The 18,331-nt window shown below is 38.5% G+C and overlaps 2 protein-coding genes across 5 annotated transcripts; one reads left to right on the top strand and one right to left on the bottom strand.

The window, feature by feature from the left end:
- Positions 1-603: 603 nt before the first annotated feature.
- LOC101076002 (beta-1,4-galactosyltransferase 3) lies at positions 604-15,129 on the top strand. 4 transcript variants are annotated; one of them, XM_029838409.1, is made up of 8 exons: positions 604-784; positions 7,303-7,703; positions 8,653-8,852; positions 9,799-10,004; positions 11,462-11,649; positions 11,735-11,857; positions 12,146-12,250; positions 12,934-15,129. In XM_029838409.1, the coding sequence occupies exons 3-8, from the start codon at positions 8,687-8,689 to the stop codon at positions 13,163-13,165; spliced, it is 1,020 nt and encodes a 339-aa protein (XP_029694269.1). In that variant the 5' UTR covers positions 604-784; positions 7,303-7,703; positions 8,653-8,686; the 3' UTR covers positions 13,166-15,129. The 4 variants fall into 4 exon arrangements, with proteins under 4 accessions (XP_029694269.1, XP_003977161.2, XP_029694267.1 ...); XM_003977112.3 differs by having other exon boundaries at positions 606-784; positions 8,653-8,954; positions 9,769-10,004; XM_029838408.1 differs by lacking the exon at positions 604-784 and adding an exon at positions 914-1,339 and having other exon boundaries at positions 8,653-8,954; positions 9,769-10,004.
- A 1,074-nt stretch (positions 15,130-16,203) lies between these two features.
- pycard (PYD and CARD domain containing) lies at positions 16,204-17,862 on the bottom strand. The gene is made up of 4 exons (XM_011618200.2): positions 17,515-17,862; positions 17,260-17,301; positions 17,014-17,046; positions 16,204-16,674 (listed from the first exon to the last, which is right to left on the bottom strand). The coding sequence occupies exons 1-4, from the start codon at positions 17,765-17,767 to the stop codon at positions 16,412-16,414; spliced, it is 591 nt and encodes a 196-aa protein (XP_011616502.1). The 5' UTR covers positions 17,768-17,862; the 3' UTR covers positions 16,204-16,411.
- Between the last annotated feature and the right edge of the window lie 469 nt (positions 17,863-18,331).

The following is an 18,331-nucleotide window of genomic DNA, read 5'->3' on the forward strand; positions in this document are numbered from 1 at the left end:
CCTTCAGAGCTGCATACTGACCTCCAACCCCGCCAACCCACTCTCCTCTCCTCTCCTCTCCTCTCCTCTCCTCTCCTCTCCTCTCCTCTCCTCTCCTCTCCTCTCCTCTCCTACCTATTCTATCCTCTACCTGTCCTCCCCCCTTCTCCTCTAACTTTACCCAGCCAGCCATCAGCAGGAGGGTCCCCCTACATGAGCCTGGTCCTGCTCAAGGTTTCTTCCTGTTAAAGGGGAGTTTTTCCTTGCCACTGTTGCTTGTCTGGGGTTAGGCCCTGGTGGGATTCTGTAAAGTGCCTAGAAACAATTTTGATTGTAAAAGACGCTATATGAATAAAGATTTATTGATCAAAGACCATAACTACAATAAAATGATGAACAACGCATTTCTGTTGGCATACAGATAACGGAGATTGTGTAAATATGTTGCATAATTTATTTTTTACCAAGTTGTTATATCCTGAATGGAATGTTTTTTCAAAGGGGTTTCCTGTTGCTTATTGCTGGGATTTGATTAAAATACATTCGGATTGTATGGGATATTGGTAAGTTTCTGCATCCGTTGCATATAACCGTGTGTTTGAGTTTTCATTTGTGGTGGAGGTAAAATGGGAGGGGGAACTACGACACTCGTCCCTTCTCTCACCCAGAGAGAGTAACACTCCCGCAACACCCCAACGGCATCAACTTCATACCGCCACGAAAACCTAGCAGCACCCGAGATATTGCTGTGGAATCTCAAGGCAGAAGCCAACAAACGAGTCCAGGATATGGTGTGGTCCCGGCGGTAAGATCTACTCCGTAATTTACGGGTCTCGACATCGACATTAACGCAGTGTGCCACTGCTAGCTAGTTAGCCAGCAGTGATCCGCAGCGGCTGGCTCGGCTGGGCTCATTTACTTAAAACAGCTGGTTGCGTTTTTGGAGTCGGTTAAAAACGGAGTCTTGTTTCCTTTTACTGGGTTTTAAAAGTGTAATCTTTGTCGAATGTTTGTTATGTTAAGCGCATATGAGTATTTCCGGACAGGAAAAAGAGTTAACGGTACTAAATGGGATGACACCGTTTAAAAGTAGGAATTGACACATTTACAACGGTACACAAGTCGCATTACTACGATTTACAATAAACCAAATTAGCTCTGCGGTAGCTAAAATACGGAAGGTTTGTTTTGTTATTGACTGATGACCAAATTAGGTAACTTTATTTGAGCAACAATGACTTCGCTTGGCCAACTTTTGACGCTTAAGGAACCACGTGCACGATTTCCTCTGAACTTTAACGTATATTAGGTAGCGACAGAACAACACAAGACGTTTGGGTCGGTGATATTGAGCGCTTAGGTAGGAATTACCTGTATTTTCTTAACCATCAGCCTTTTGAGAGGCTTGAGTCAGCCAGAGCCGATGATAGGAGGGAGTTGTAATTAGTTAAATCTACACGTTTGATCATGTTAATGACTTGAAACCGTTGGTTTCGGTTATATTATTAGTACCGGTATATTTTCCGTGTAAACCAAACAAAGAGGTCTACATTATGCTCCCCTCCCCCTCCGAGGGTCCCACTGTTTGAATGTTTACTTGGGTAATGGGGCCAAATGCTGGAGAGAAACAGATTTTCAGAATTCAAGTCTTGTTTTTGAAGTGTTTCCTTGAGGTTGAGACGTTGAAGTTTCCAAAGCTCATAATTGCAAAATATTACTATTTTTGTCACACAGAATGGTTCAGTTTGGTTTATAATGATGGGCTTTGATTGGGCTTGAATTCTAACATTTTGTGTTCATGTTGGAGTTCTATAGTTGTATTAGTGTTGTATTATAGTGTTACACAACAGCAGGGTGGTACAAAGTAGCAGTATACACAACCCATCTTTACAACCTATAGGTTGTAAAGGTAAGTTGTAAGACCATGTGTCATTTTTAATGTTGATTTTTTTTTAAAATTGTTTTATTATGCAAGTTGTTTTATAAACCCATCACAAATAGGCTTTAATAAATCAGGATTTTTGGGGCTGTTCACTTCTTCCTGAGTTTAAACGTTAACCTATTGCTCACCCACTCAAATAGGTTAATGGTAATTTACTGTACACACTTGTGTTCTGTTTACTGAGTATGAAAAGGTCTTCCCATGCCCTTTTTGCCATCGGTTGAAAATGTTTGTCCTAAAAGTAGATGAAAAGGTTGGTTATCAATGACCAGACATTCAAAACTGGCCAAAAGTAAGTTCAAAGTTCAGGACAAACTGAAACAACATGAGACAGAAATAATTGCCACAACTATAGTTAAATTGCTTTAATGTGATTAGTAAATTTTATGTAATAAATATACTGCAAATTCCACACTGCTGACATATTTGTATACATTTTGTACTGTATTTTTTTTTTTTTTTTTTTTAAGTAACCTTGGAACCTGATGATGGATGAACCTCAGATGGTTCAGTGGGAAAATGTTTTCCCAAGTAGCAAGCTAGCCTTTGTTTTTAATGCAGGAAGCATTATTTTTCTACAGTCCCTGTCCATCAGCTTTATGGATTGCATTCTCAATCATGTATTACATTTTTAATAATACAAATGATTGATTCATCTTAAAACAACGTGGTGCTGTCCTGCTTTACAATTCAGTTGCTGTGAATTCAGACGCATGTCTCCATTCAGTGTTTTGCCTCAGCAAATAGGAATTTTTTGGCTTTCTGCATTAACTGCAAACTCTGTGTTTCTGACCAATGACACAACAGTTGTCAGACTCCAGGCAAAAAAGGTTCTGCCCGGCTGATGTGTCAAACTCTCAAGCCAGGGCTGTGTGAGAGAAAATTATCTCATTTGGTTCTTGTTCTGCAAAATCAATATTTGTTTTATGTCTTAGACTGATGAGGTTTTTCTCTCCTGTAAAGAAGCTTAAAAGTTAACTTCTTATCAACATTGGCTATTATGAAGCAGGTGATATGCTACCATTTTCCACTGTGTTTACTTTTGATAGCCTGTGGTGATACTTCAGTATCACCCAAATAGTTAAGTTTATTACCACTTGCGCTACTATATGACTTGAAACAATTTGTTATACACTCAGACATATAAGTCCTTTATGCTACAACATGAACTCCAGTGACTCTTTTGGGTCAGCGTTATCTTATATCAGAATTTGGATATAAAATAACTCAGTATATGAGCTCAGTGTATTGCATAGTCTACACAAATGTAAATTTGCATGAGGAAACTCGCAGTGAAAATTGTATTTTTACTTTTTTTTTTGCAGTTGATATGACTAAATAAATTGTTAATATTGTTAATTTGAGATTTGTAAAATTGTCTAGTTCAATGACTAAAAGTAGTTTGATGACAGCTGTCATGTCTCTGCTTTCTTGAGTAAATGTGTTCCTCCAGGTTTGTTGTGAGTTTCAGTCACCATGGAGGGTAGGGGGTTACCAGTCCTGTGTTTGAAGCTCAGTGTCCCTCGTGGATTGCTTGAAGATGAAGACATACATTTTAATGTAGTGAACAAATCAGAGGCACAAAGAAAGGATAGACTGTGAGTAATTGATTGCTGTGTATTTTTTCCCTGCTTCTCAGCAATTGTTTGGCCCTTGAGGGAACAACTAAAGGGATGTGTACCGGTCAGGTTCAGGCTGATTTTTCCATAGTGGCCAGCATTGTGGATGCATATTTTCTCAAAACATGTTACAAATTATAGTAGCTTATTCAGAAAATAGGTTTGTTCAGAGGTGCATGATATTTACTGGACCAGTAATTACTGGCCTGATAACTAGGATCTATGACATCAACCCAGTAAATTCAACATTTTAAATGGCTCTGATATTAAATACTATATGTTAGGAGCATTTTTTAAATTCTCTGCTCTGCCTGTTTTGTCAGTAGAGTGATCTCAATGAAGTGAGAAGGATTTTTTATTTCTTTTTTAAATCAAGTGCTGTTTTTGTCCTGTGATTTACCAATGTAATAACTGGCAGACTACAAAATGGCATCTGTAGTATGGGATTTTTTTCCCAGACTTCCTAAGGAAAATGATTCACTTTATCTTCCAAACTGTTTTTAATTTAGTTTTTTCTCAATGTTCTAAGAGCAGTAGAAGATGCAGCTGTTAAGATACAGTGCTTAGCCATTTTACTATTTGTGTTATAAATACTACCTGTTTATATGTTCATGTTTTACCTAGAGTTTGTGGTCAACATAACCTAGAAGAAAGCACCAGCACTTGTAGTCAATTTTCAGTTTTGAATTCCAGTTAAAAAGAGAAACACCACATTACTGCTCTACATAGCTAATTTGATATGAACCAGCTGGACCTCGAATTCGCTTGGATAACATAGAAATTAGTTTGTGCAGAGGAAATGTGGGTTATTTGCATGTTTGCTGCTGACTATGGAGACTTCTTAAGATGGGAGTTATGGTCTGTCTTTTTACAGTACACCTGGTTTAGGCAACTTCTTCCTGTCTGTTGTGGGACCTTACTTGTAAAAAAGATTACGGACTATAGAGCGCACCTGATTAAAAGCTGCATAATCTAATTTTAGAAAGAAAATTTCAATTTTGTAGTTATACAAGCCGCACCTGTCTATAAGCCGCATTGAAACATAGGTCATGGAAGAACTCAGACGCAGACTTCTGCCAGCTACTTTATTAAACAGTGAACTGAAGACACGTCAACGAAGGGAGGTCTTCAATCACACACATAACCTGGCTTATGGTGTGCAGGTGCAAACAGTAATTAAAACAGTAATTAAATACATCAACAACCAGAACTCAATAAATAGAACACTAACATTGAAAGTTGCAAAAGATAACATTTACAACGAACAAAAACAGGGTTAACACCAACCTTAACCCACAGACACACTGCCACAAAGCATGCTGGGAAATTCCCACACTGACCCTCCCCAACACACTACACTACCTTTGCTTTTCTTTTCAAACAGTGCCTGTGACGCGGCAGTAACACAGCAGCAATACGGCAGTAACACAGCACTAACAGGGCTGATTAAAAAAAAAAAAAACATACCGATAAAAGTCACTCAGACTCGGCAGTAACGTAACAGCAACACGGTAGCACAGCACTAACGGCTGATTTAAAAAAAAAAAACATACTGATAAAAGTCACTCAGACGCGGCAGTAACATAACATAACAACAACACGGTAGCACAGCACCAACAGGGCTGGTTAAAAAAACATACCGGTAAAATTTCTTCTTGCATTTTCCATGATGAGGGTCTGTTTACGCTAATTTTATTCATACACAAAGCGCAAAGTTACGTTAAACTTGCGTCTTCCTCGACACATATATTCCACCTGTCTCTCTTACCTTTTCTGCTCGGGCGCCCCTAGCGGCCAATAGAAAGAATACATAAATAAGCCACACCGTAGAATAAGCCGCAGTGTTTAAAGTGTAGGAAAAAAGTAGCGGCTTATAGTCCGGAAATTACGGTATATTATGTGTACCATTATTGAGAAAGAGATTCTTATTAACCAAAAGATGTATATTTAAGCTGTAAGCTCAAACATTTCTAAGAAAATAAGCAGCTCATTTACCTACGTATTGTGAACTACACCTGTAGTATAGTATATGCAAAAAAAGTGAATAAGGCCTAAAATCTTCATATTGGCTTTGAAAGTCATGCATAATGCGCATTATCAATGCTCCATAATTGTTTCTAAAATAATAGCAATTGTTCACAGAATCAATGCCCGCTATTATTTTGAAGAATAAGATGGCCCATATTGCACAACGAAGGCAGCATTTGTACATGCTAGTCAAACGATTTGAAATGCTTCAAAATTTCAGTAAGTAACTGGGTGTGTTTGTTCCAGACTAACCAGATTAACGTTTTGGAGTAGCTAGCCCAGTCCCCAGGCATAACCGATAACAAAAAGACAGAATTGCGGAAGTAGTTAAATTTTCTTGGGCTGAAGTATCTGTTGAAGGTGTAAGAAGATGGTGTGGGGGCAGCTGTTCTCAGAAACAGAGGTTGAACAAAGCTTATATCTTTTCTTGCGGTCTATTTTTGTTTTCAATTTCAATTTTACTTATTCCAAAATCACTGAAACTTGATAATAGACTCATTCAAAAGAGAGATGGGAAATGGTTGGCCATGTTGCGCTGTAATCTCGCCAACCCTACCACGGAAAGATTTTAGCTTTGAAAGGATAACGGTCTGTGAAGCATGGACCATACTTCTGTTCACATACGAACAAGGCAACAGAAATTCTGAGGTAGTTTGCTCCACTAACATTGGCCGAGTAGTCTGAAGGTAGCTGGACTACCACCCCCATATAGCTCAGTGTACGTTGATTTACCAGAGCATCTGGGTGGTGAGCTGGCCTATGTAATCTCCACAAGTGCTTATATTTCACTGACCTGGAAGCAGGAGCTTTATAAACAGGTAGTAACCTACCATGGCCATTGGCCAAGTATTATTTGTAGATACATGGCACCCACGACTATGCTTATTTGTCTTTAAAAAGCTCAATATTTCCCAGTCCAGGGATAATTGCAAAACCTGAAATGGGGATTTTTTTTTTTTTTTAAAGTTGCTTGGCAAATTGCTGGATCCTCCATAAACCAGATGTATATGTGTGAGCCCAGTTAACATGGTGCTCATAGTGGCTTTTCAAATAATAGGTAACAAGCTTTTAAAATAAAACCTATACAATATAAATGAAATGAAAGGAAACATGTTGGAAAAACAATAAAAGTAATCATTTTACAAGTTCATCTTGGTTATATAAATTGAATGGTAAAAACTGTTCTCAAGTTGCAAATGATTTACATTTTTTTTGACAACTGAAATGATGTACAGTGATTGACTATGCTAGTCAACATTTACATGTGCATTGAGATTGAACTGCACTTGACATTCAATTACCGTGCATAATTTACACAAGATGACTTTCTTTGTACAAAGTAATATGAAGTTGTATTACATGACAATGCTTTGAGACTGTGATCCAGCAGAATGAGCAATGGATCTGGTGTCACAGTACCAGGTCGTGCAGTTATGTTTCCCTACTGTAGTATCAACCACAGCCTGCAAAGGTCAATCTTTAGAATATATCCATCTATGGACATTTATATAGAGACCAAGGTAAATGAGTGCAATCAGTCTTCCCTCCGTTCAAGCAGCTGGAAGAAGTACACATAGGTGTCAAGCAGAGCATGAAATATCTTGGTGCTACAGTTCACTGACCAAGAGTTTGTTAGATGTCTGTTGATCTGGAGCTGAGTCACTATGATTCATTGGTGAATTGTTTTTGCAACCCAATTATAACTTTCCTCTTTTTTCTGTGTTTTCTCTTCAGAGTCATGCTGGAGTGATCAACCCTCAATCATCTGACACGTCAGAGTTCCTCATTAGAAGCAGTGGGATTAATCACTGTCTCCTCCTTTTGTCACTTTTCCTTCATATATACTGTCCATTCTTGAAGCTCGAGTGTCCAATTATATCCCTTCCCCAAAAAGTAAACAGTCACCACAACATACATGTTCGACAACCCTGTGACTGCTCCTCCCTCACTGTTTAGAGAGCCAGTCAGGCAGTGAGGGTTGCATCCAACATCAAACCCTCTGTAGAGTGTAGGGTACATGCGGCCACTTATATTCCCCTTTGTCATGGCAGCTGTTATTGTTCCAGACTATGAGGCTGAACAGAAGGCAGCATAAAGCTCACAAAGGGAGGACAAGCAAGAGAGAGAGTGTGAGGGTGAGAGACACTGACTGAGCCTTTTTATTCTTACTGGAGGAGAATGATTTTCATGATGCAATGGATGGAATTGAATGAGGGTGAAACCACATGATGTGGAAATGGCTTTACCTAATCACTGTGCAGCGGGAATGCGGACTGTAATGAAAAAGAAAAGTGAACAAAGCGACCAACTTTGCTTAACTTTGACCTATTAGAAATACAATAATTTTTACACATTTTGCTCTGAATATCTTTATTACCTGTGACACTGTTGTGTAATTTAGCCGTTTTGAGAAGTAAACGATGAGTAAGTTACTGCGTAGGAGATGGTTTATTCAGTCAGTCGGTCAGGATACCTGGCAGAGAGATCTCTGCCTATGCGTACACAGTTCTGATCTTATATAGCTGAAGGCCCACCTCCAAGGCGCGGATACAGGGCGCCTGCACAGCATGTGCTCGCACCTATCTGGCTGGCGCCAGAAGTTGAATGGCTGAGAACATCCCCCACCCCAGTCATTCGATGCAGGTCTCCTACACAGCATGTGCTTGCACCTATCTGGCTGATGCCAGAAGTTGAATAGCTGAAGACATCCCCCCCTCTCCAGTTGTTCGACGCAGGTCTCCATTAAACACTAGGGCGCCTTTGTTTCCTGTGAATGCATGAGGTGCCAGACAGGCTCATGTGCTCACCCAATCTCCACCACACCCTTCCTAATTTCCATTTCTTTTCCTTTCTTTTGCTCTAAATTTCCATTACAACAGGTAGATAATTTGCATCAACTCTCAACAAAACTCATATTTGGTGTTCCAGTCCAAATCTATTAGAAGAGCCATCACCTCCTGGATTTTATTTTTCATTGGTTTTAACTTGTATACTCATTATTGATAAGGTACTGGCAGGTACTTTTACATGAAAGTGTTTTTTGTTTTGTTTTTTGCATTGCCATCTTCATACCTCCGTTGCCAGAGAAAACAGGGCCACCACCAACATCATCATCATCATGGTCAGCATCCATTCCAAATGGCGCTACCTATTCATGTTTCTGGGCATTCAGCTGGTTGTGATGGCACTGCTCTCCCGAGACGGGTACCAGAAGAGGGTTTCTTACTTCATCCGCATCTTCCGCAAGCCGGACATTTTGTTAGGCCGAAATGACACAATACCAGGTATCCCTGGAGGGGACGTTTATGCAGACCTCTCGCATCTATCCAAATCTCCAAGCCATGGAGATGACATGCCTTACTGTCCCAAGACATCTCCTTTAATAAGTGAGTTTTCTATTCCCTTGTGAGTGATAAGATTCCATTTTAAAATTGTCGCTATTTACTTTGACTATGAGTAATATTTCACTAAAATTATATTTGATTTTGCTGTTAACATTAATTGTGCTTCCTCATTTGACTTGGTTGCTTTCATGTTTGTTGGTGCCCCTTAAATTACAACATTAGAGACATACTGTTGTGGAACAACTGAAATGAAGTTTAGTGATTAGGATATGTGACATCAACACAGCAACAGTTGAAATATGCAATGCCAGCGTCAATCCAATGAGACATTCGTACTGAGAAGTTTATAAGAAAAATGGAAGGTCATTGGTTAGCGTCAACCATGTCCGGTACGAGCCCGTCTGTCTCTCACTATCGCAAAGAGAAAAAGCTAACCTTGAAGACAAGTGAATCATCAAGCCTGTTTGTCTCTCCAGCATTGCTTTGTCTCTGGAAAGAATGGAAAACAAGATGTGGTCACTCAGAGCTCAGAAGCTCCTTTAGGATACCAATTGAGAGTAAAGGTCAATCTATAGGATAATTTAGGAATTAAAGAGAAGTAGTAGTTATTCCTTTGCACATACTTTTAAAAGAAAACAAAGATAGTTTCAAGTTTAATTTATTTGCTGTCTTCTACTTAAGTTGAATGAACTTCAGAAATCTGAATTAATCTGGCACAGACGGTCCTTTCTCAAATGTAATTTTTTTGGCCTGAAAGATTCGGTGTTGTAACGAGTAGTGCAATAGTGAGATTGTTTGAAGCATCATAAGTACTCACAACTCACAGCAATAAGTACTCACAACTTTGTGTTCGCAGGTGGGCCGATACATGTCACCTGTCCTTCAGGCCTCACTCTAAAAGAGGTTCAGAGGAAGAATCCACTGGTGGTGCGTGGTGGACGTTACAGACCACCTGACTGTGAGGCCAGACACCGAACAGCTATTGTCATCCCCCACAGACACAGAGAACATCATTTCAAGTTTCTGCTATACTACCTGCATCCTTTTCTCCAGCGACAACAGCTCCAATATGGCATTTATATCATTCAACAGGTAATAAAAAACAACCAAACTCACCATCAGCATTAACAGAAAATGTTAAATTATTCAAGTAACATACAGTTACGTCTGTCATTATTATAACACAGTATTGAGTCTGAGAAATTTCCTTTCTTGAATTGTTTTGAGCAAATGACTTATTGAAACTGAGGAATTTCTCCATGACACACTAACCCAACAATTATCCTAAAAATAGAACAGAAATGTACTTGCTATAGAAAAAGGTTTGAACATGTGCTTTGTTATATATCCAAATCAAGCAATTTCTTTAGATCAAAAAACAATTATATAAGAAGACATCTTGCTTTCACAATGAACACTCCCCGTGGAGCTAGTTCCGACAGCTGAATCTATAAAATATATTTTTGAGGTTTGAGAACACACTTTTATATATTGTTTTAATTAAGAGCTGTTGCATTGTAGTCTATAGGTTTTTGTTATGGTAACATTGTTATGGGTTGTTGGGTCTTTATTGTATTCTTTAATGAGCGTGCAGTCTAGTAGAGGAGTGATTACAGTATTTTCGGGTTATAGGGTGCAATATTAATGAACGGGTCTATTTTAATTCCCTAACCGAATCATAAGGCACGGTAAGCAAAATATAAGTCAGATAAGTCAAACTTTATTCAACTCATTCACAATTACTATGTGATTATAGGTTCTATCTCTGTTTCTAACATGAGATAGGGCCTCGTTAGATGGTCGCCGGACATCTGGAGTTGCATGATAATCCTTTGATATCAATAACCATGGTTATATTAATGTATTTTTCATTATTTTACAGTACATGGCAGATCTTGTATCTGTGATCATAAATGGGCTTTAGATTTCTTTTATATTCAAGTCAAAACATGTTTGTGTGTATACCATGGCGGCATGAAGCTTGTCAGTGGGGAAAAAATATATAAATAAGCTACGTTGCTATATAGGCCACATGGTTCAACACCTGGTGGAAAAAAGTAGTGGCTACACCGGAAATTACAGTGTGTGGGTGTGTATATATAATTTGTCTGTCAATAAATCAATCATTTCCTTGTTTATATAGCGTCTGTTACAATCAAAATTGTTTCTAGGCGTTTTACAGAATCCCAGGGCCTGACCCCCAACAAGCAACAGTGGCAAGGAAAAACTCCACTTTAACAGGAAGAAACCTTGAGCATGACTGGGCTCATGTAGGGGGACCCTCCTGCTGATGGCCAGCTGGGTAGAGAAAAAGGCAGAGATTAGAGAAATACATTAATTATAACAAAGTGCTGGTATAAGAGTAGAGTGGGTCAGCATACAGCTATAAAGGCAGCGATACCTGTAGATTGATACGGGGGGGGAGACTACACAAGAAATAACATCATCACTGTCTGTCATGTCATTGGAGGTAGAAGAATGATTTCTTCCAACATGAGTATGGAGGATGGAGAGAGATCACAAGATTCTTCTGTGTTTTCATTCTTCAGGCTGGAAACTACACATTTAACAGGGCCAAGCTGATGAATGCAGGGTTTCGAGAGGCAATGAGGGAAGAAGACTGGGACTGCCTCTTTTTTCATGATGTTGACCTCATTCCAGAGGATGACCGAAACACCTATATCTGTGACTCCAACCCTAAGCATGCAGCCATTGGCATAGACAAGTTTGGATACAAGTATGTCCTACATTAGTGAATTGAAGACATCTAACAGACCAACCTCAAAACAAGATTTTCTGAAACATGTTGCTTTTTTGTTCAGACTTCCATACAAGATGTATTTTGGAGGTGTTTCGGCTCTTACACCAACACATTATCTGAAAATGAATGGCTTTCCTAACAACTACTGGGGTTGGGGAGGTGAGGATGATGATATTGGAGTCAGGTGAGAATATCCTCGTCTAATTTGTAAAGGATAACAAACCTTAAGCAAACTGCGAAAAATAATCTGAACACGACACTTTGATTCTGTGTTAAACAGCATTCCTCTATTCCAATTAAAAATATTGTCGTTTAACTGACCCCATGAACATCCCTCATATAATCACATTGTCAGTAAATATGTTAAAGGCATATGTTATTACCAGTCAATGTATAGACTTTATTAATGACTACTTTTACAAGAGAACTTGGCCATTTCAACAGGACTGATATTTGCTTCTCATCTATTCAGAGTGTCTCTGGCAGGAATGTACATCACACGACCATCATTGAAAATCGGCCGTTACAAGATGATTAAACACAAACTGGATAAAGGCAATGATGTGAATCCAAAAAGGTACACCCAAATGCACCTGAACTTGAATTCAGACAAGAATGTGTTGGTTTTAGTGATTGGTGAACCTAATGCCGTTTGCTTTGTTAGTTGGCTGTAAAATTGAGCTTTTTGTTCAAAAGCAGTTTAAGAAACAATATGTTCACATAACTTTCTGTATTTTGTCTTTTTGATACAAAAGGTTAGTCTGTATAGAGTACTTGTTATGAGAGTGATAGGTAGGGTCTGCCAGTTAGTTCTCAAAGGAAAGGCTATTGTTGTGGAAGACGGTATACAGGTTTTTACACAAAGTACAAAAATGTTATTACCGCTGCCAAGACAGTCATGTGATTTAAATGAAAGTTTCAGGAATTGTTGATGATCAGCCAAGAAACACCTGATTACATTTTAGAGATTTTCTGAGGGATATTGGATCTCCTAAAGCCCCTTGGCTTAGATTGTAAAGGAATTTTCTATGTTATAAAACCTTCCATTAGTGCTGTATATGTACGATAGTAAGAGTTTAAGTCACAATATGTGGGGAAATGACCTACATGGAGGAGGTCTACAATCTCTCGAAGCTTTTTTTGTTGTCCATATTGTGTAAATAGGAAGACAAAACTAGGGTTGGTTTGGGTTATTTATCCACCAAGGAAACAATGAGTATGCCTGACCATAAAGGAATAAATGTATGTTCTCTCTTAAAGGTTCAACATGCTTGCAAAAACGCGTCAAACCTGGAAGTTGGATGGAATGAACACCCTTGAATACAAGACAATCTCCCGGGAATACCTACCGCTTTACACTAACATTACTGTTGACATTGGCACAGAGGCAGGGCTACATCCAGCTACAGTACCTGCTCCTGAAAAACCTGCAGCAAATATGCATGTTGCGATGAAAACCTCAGCCAAGCTCAAAGACGACAGCCGAGAGTAGTCCACTGGTCCTTCCCTTTTGAATGATGTGGATTTTTTGCTAGATTAAATTTGTTTTTAGGATCAGCCTGTGTACACTGTGGTTCAGCTTGTTTATTGAAGCTTCTGACAGCAGAGCTGAATTCCTTGAGCCTGTGGTAAAGTTGCTCCGCCTTGATTCCTGTGATATCAACAAATATTCTTCCATGGATGGAGCTGGAGAAGTCGGACTCTTGAGTTTATATATCTACAGCGCTGTTGTCGCTGGTAAACCTTGTGATGCCTTAGAATTTAATTTTTTAATATTGTGACCTATATTGGGTTACATTATTTAGAGGTTTTGGTGTCCACAGTCATGACGTCCCAAAAGAGTGTTTCAACAGTTATTTTTTAATTCTAAATGAACACTGAAGTGAAGATTTTCCGTGTGTGAAGTTTACAATGATGTCATTTGGAGGATGTAATTTTTTGTTGATATTTCTGCTTTAGTCATTTTAAAACATGTTCCATTAATATAATTGCTCCTTCACAGAAATGGTGATCTTACAAGCTGGCACACATGCAACATTTAGTAGCTGGTGCTTTGAGTCTTGTGACAGAGAAAATTAATTGCAAGTTCTTGTTTAGGTTGACCATTTTGTGCTGCTGTAGGTTCAAGTAGACGCAAATTAGGACCTCATCATCTTAAAAAAACAATATTGTTTTAAATACAAGAGATTTTTACAATAAAAAAACATAATTATCAAACTAAAACTTTACATCATATGCATTTGAATTTACACTTCATTCAGAACACATTCATATACTGTATTTTTTTGTTATTCACCTGTGGCCCATTTTGTATTTATTCACATTATTGGGAAATGATTTGCAGCGTCTCGGAACACTTCAGCAGAATATTAGTAATTGGTACCAACCTAAAGTCGGCCAAATTTACCTTTGTCTACTACTTAACTTTATTGGAGTTTTTAGGACAAGTTGAGACTAACCTGGCTTGGAGAGCAGTCAGTTGAACATGTCATATCAATCGTTGCATTGTGACTGTGTTGATGCCATATCTTTCAACTAGTGCCCATGTACTGCATGTGTGTCGTCCCCCTCTGTACACTCAGATTTGTTTGTTTTTACACACAGAAACACATCCTTTATGCATTGACTTGTCTTTTGTGGCAGGCTGGAACCTAAGATGACTGCACTAAATAAGTTGATAATAGATTATTTTTCTTCTATCACTACTGTATACACAGTATAATTCCACTTAAAGCTCCTCGTTTCTATTTACATGTTTTTTTCTACCGATATTTCTCCTCTTGCTTTATTATATGGTCCTATTCCAAGGTGACAATGTTAGAATACATCAGGTTTAAATTATGAACGAATGTTTCTCACACACTGGTTAGCCAGCACAGCCTTTAACATAATTTTGACATAGTGAATTAGGGATATAAACATTAAAGAAATTTATTATTGGTGTGAGATCCATTTTGTAAATATTTTATAAACACTGGGGTTCTAAACATGTTAAACCACCAGGTTTTCATGATAACCAGTTTAATTATAGAAGTGCTGTTATGAAAACTTTTATCTTTCTGTTACCTGTATGCTTGCCAAGATTATCTTTGAGAGTGTTTGCCTTTGATTTTCATATAAAAATGGTTTTTGGTAGGGTTTACATGAGATTGCATTTTCAGCCCCTAAAGCCTTATACACATAATAGCAGCATTTTACCACTAATGGCATCTTTTATTGAGACTAGGTGTTGGAGAGGCTATCAGCAAATGAGGAAGCAGTGGCATAGAGAATTATATTCTGGTAGTTACAATAATTATATTTCAGATACGTGTCACCTTGTGTTTTCGCTTTAAATCATTTCTAATGGGAATGAACTCAACACTCACCACAGGGTAATAACGAAGCAAGTATGGGAAGTTTGTGAGCTTTCCTGCCAGAGTGGCCTTAAATTCATTAAAAAGTATGCAAAAATAATTGTCATTTTCTGATTGTTCTTTCTGACTTTGCTGTTGTGACTGTTGCTCTTTTTAAAAGTTTTCCAGAATCCTTTGGAGACTTTCACTGGAAATTTACAGAACAAAGGGGCACACATTTGGGGGTAATCATGGACCAGGAGGCCATAATCTACAGTGAAATTAAAAGTATTTGGTGGCATTGAGGTCAGGTTCTTCAATGCAAAACTAATCACACCCCACCTTTCTAGCCCTTGCTTTGCACCACATACCAAAAATCAGAAGATCCTAACACTGCAGTCAGAATGACGTTATTAAATATGTCTTGATAGCTTCATTAGACTCATCACCGTCACCCACCTTTTAACTACCATCATTTTAATTATAAAACAAAATTTGCACACTACCAGTGATTAGTCTCATCTCAAAAGGGGACGAGAGCCACAAACTAACCATGTGGTGAACAGTGGATCTTGTGGCTATATTTTGAAAGTAAAGCTAAAAATATCTACACACACACACACACAAATCAGAAAAAGGGCTTCAATTTGTGAAGGACCTTAAAGCTTGGCCTCTAGTGTGATAGAGGTGGTAAAAAGCAAAGTGGGTGAAATGATGCACCTACCTTACAAGTCTGTTATCTGAGTTTGTTGGAGATGGTCAGGTCTAGATTTGGGACCCAAAAGATGAGGTCAGGGGACAACCTGAATATACTGAATGACCAGGTTAATCCTTATAAGCATTTTTTTCTCCTTCCCTAATGGCTCAGGCACATTCCAAGATGACAATGCTGTGATCTAGTAGATTTGAACTGTAAAAGAGCAGTTCAGGAAGCACAAGAGGTCATATTCAGACATGGATTGGCCATCAGAGTCCAGACCTTAACCCCACTGAGAATCTTTTGGATGGAAGGCTTTGCGCGGTGGTCTGACTTTACCATCATCAATACAGGATCTTGGCAAAAAATAGCAAATGTGTACCATAACCAAGGCTAAAGTTAGACCAACAAAATATTAGTGGATTTTTTTGACAGGCTGTGTATTTTCACAATGAATCTAATATTGCTGATTAAAATGAATGAAACATACAACACATATTAATTTACCTATTATTTAATTTAAAGCTGAGAGGCCTTTTAAGGCTGAATCACAAAAAACTTGATTTAAGTATGCAACTGAATCTGATGAAAACATGAGATCACCTAATGTATATTATGGAGGTTAAATTCTTAGCTCTACTTCGATAAAACATTATTGGTCCACTTTTGGTATAAAAACATTTGGCTTCAAATAGGCACTAGACATTTACTGGTTTGTCCTGAGGTGATCAATGAGAAATCGCTCATTTTTTTCAAGACTTTTTAAGAAGGCATCTTTGCAGGCTTTTCCACCTTTCAGGCCACTGCAGTAGAGCTCCCTGATCTTCTCTTGACATGTTGGCAGACCTCTGATTCTTTCATAAGTCTCTTGGTCTATGACCTTCTTGTTTAGAAGCTCATCTAAAATCGGAGCAATGTTGCTCACCCTGTTGATCAGAGCACAACGATATTTATCCACAAAGTGCTCATCTGGGGAAAAAAAGACACACAGTAAATATTTAATAATCCAATTACCTAAATGTAAAGTTCAGAGATATAGGATTGCTGGTTTCTACACTTCCCTGAGCTGTTGTGTTTGAGTTATTTAGCAAGTTTTATCATGAACCTGGATAGAAAATTACTAATAATTGTATTTATAAAAATAATTCTTATTTTTGATCTTTTCATAGTAGATGACAGTTCAAAAACACTACATAAAACTTTCTGAAGGGGATGAATTATGTGTTACACATGATATAAAGGTGCTAAACTGCCTGAAAAAAGTAACCTGGTGGAGATGATTTTTTTATTGCTTTGAGACATACTTACCGTCCACTTTAACTGATGCTGAAGGTCTTCCAGCTAAAACAAAATTAAAGTTGGTTAATCTGGGTTAGTTTAACTATTCCCCGCACACAAAACTAAATGTTTTGCCTGGTTTTTATGCTCTTCTTTATTTTCTCATTTTGACAAAACAAGACTGTTCTCTCTTGCTAATTTTTAAACTGAAATTAGTTAATTTTTTAATTCAAATAGTACTTTTCAAATATATTCAATTTGTGAATAATAACTTACTGCTCTTCGGTTTGAGGAGTCCACTTGCATTTAAATCGGATTCTGATGAAAAACGAGAGTTAAAATTTAATTTCCACTTAATGATTACAATGCTAAATTAGAATGAATGTCTATGTTAAAAGTCAGAATGTCGAAGTTAAGATACATTGATTTTTTTTCCCCATAAAAGAGCGGGAAGCCATGAAAATGAAAGTAAAAAATATAATGGTTCAAGCACTTAAACTTTATGCAGCATTTAATATTGGAAAGTCTTACCAAGCGCTTCCGCTTCGCCGTTGCATTTAATTTGTTTTAACAAATCCAGAGTGACTTCAGCGGCACTAAATTCGCCGAAAGTAGAAACCAACACGTCAGTAATCCCGAGGAAGTCTTCATCCTCAACTCTGCTGACGGGAACCCGTGGCCCTTCCCTGCGGTCCAGGAGCGCACTGCGGAACTTATTCAGGTTCTGTTTTCCCAAGTTCTCCAGGCTGTCTTTTATGGCCATTTTAATGGTTTTCTGAGCCATTTTCACTTCTTTGCAACTACTTTCACCAAAGTGTGATGCAAAAACTATTTCCTCCTGGTTTTTTTCTGGGGGTTGACAGCCAGCTTCTGGACGCATTACCGCCACCTTCTGGACTGGGGTGTGGCGCAGAATACCCGAGGGTCGAAAAAACCCTGCTACTTAGCCCCGCTAAATCTAAAAATCGCCCTAAATCGCTCTAATCGAGGAAACAGATCTGGTCCCAGTTCAGAGAAGGCTCAGTTGCCACTCCTCCCACAAAGAGGTTGACTATCCTTGTGTTGGTGGTTCTCAGGTGGTTCCACTCATCTTCGAGTGCCCAACCTTCTCCCCACGTGAGGTTGAGCATGCGGTGTGGTGGCAAGGCAGGTTTCAACATGGGTGGATGGTTTGATTTCACGTTTTCCCAAAAGTGTGAGAAATTCAAGCTTCATAGGGTTGTAATTGGACATACATATTCAGTGGGCTGTAGGACCCTGTTGGCATAATACTGTACTGCACACTACTGTATGCTGGGAAAGTACTGCGCCGAGCCTACTATGGCTGGCGACAATCTCAATGATGAGG

Source organism: Takifugu rubripes, chromosome 7 (genome assembly GCF_901000725.2).
Source record: "Takifugu rubripes chromosome 7, fTakRub1.2, whole genome shotgun sequence".
NCBI lineage: Eukaryota > Metazoa > Chordata > Actinopteri > Tetraodontiformes > Tetraodontidae > Takifugu > Takifugu rubripes.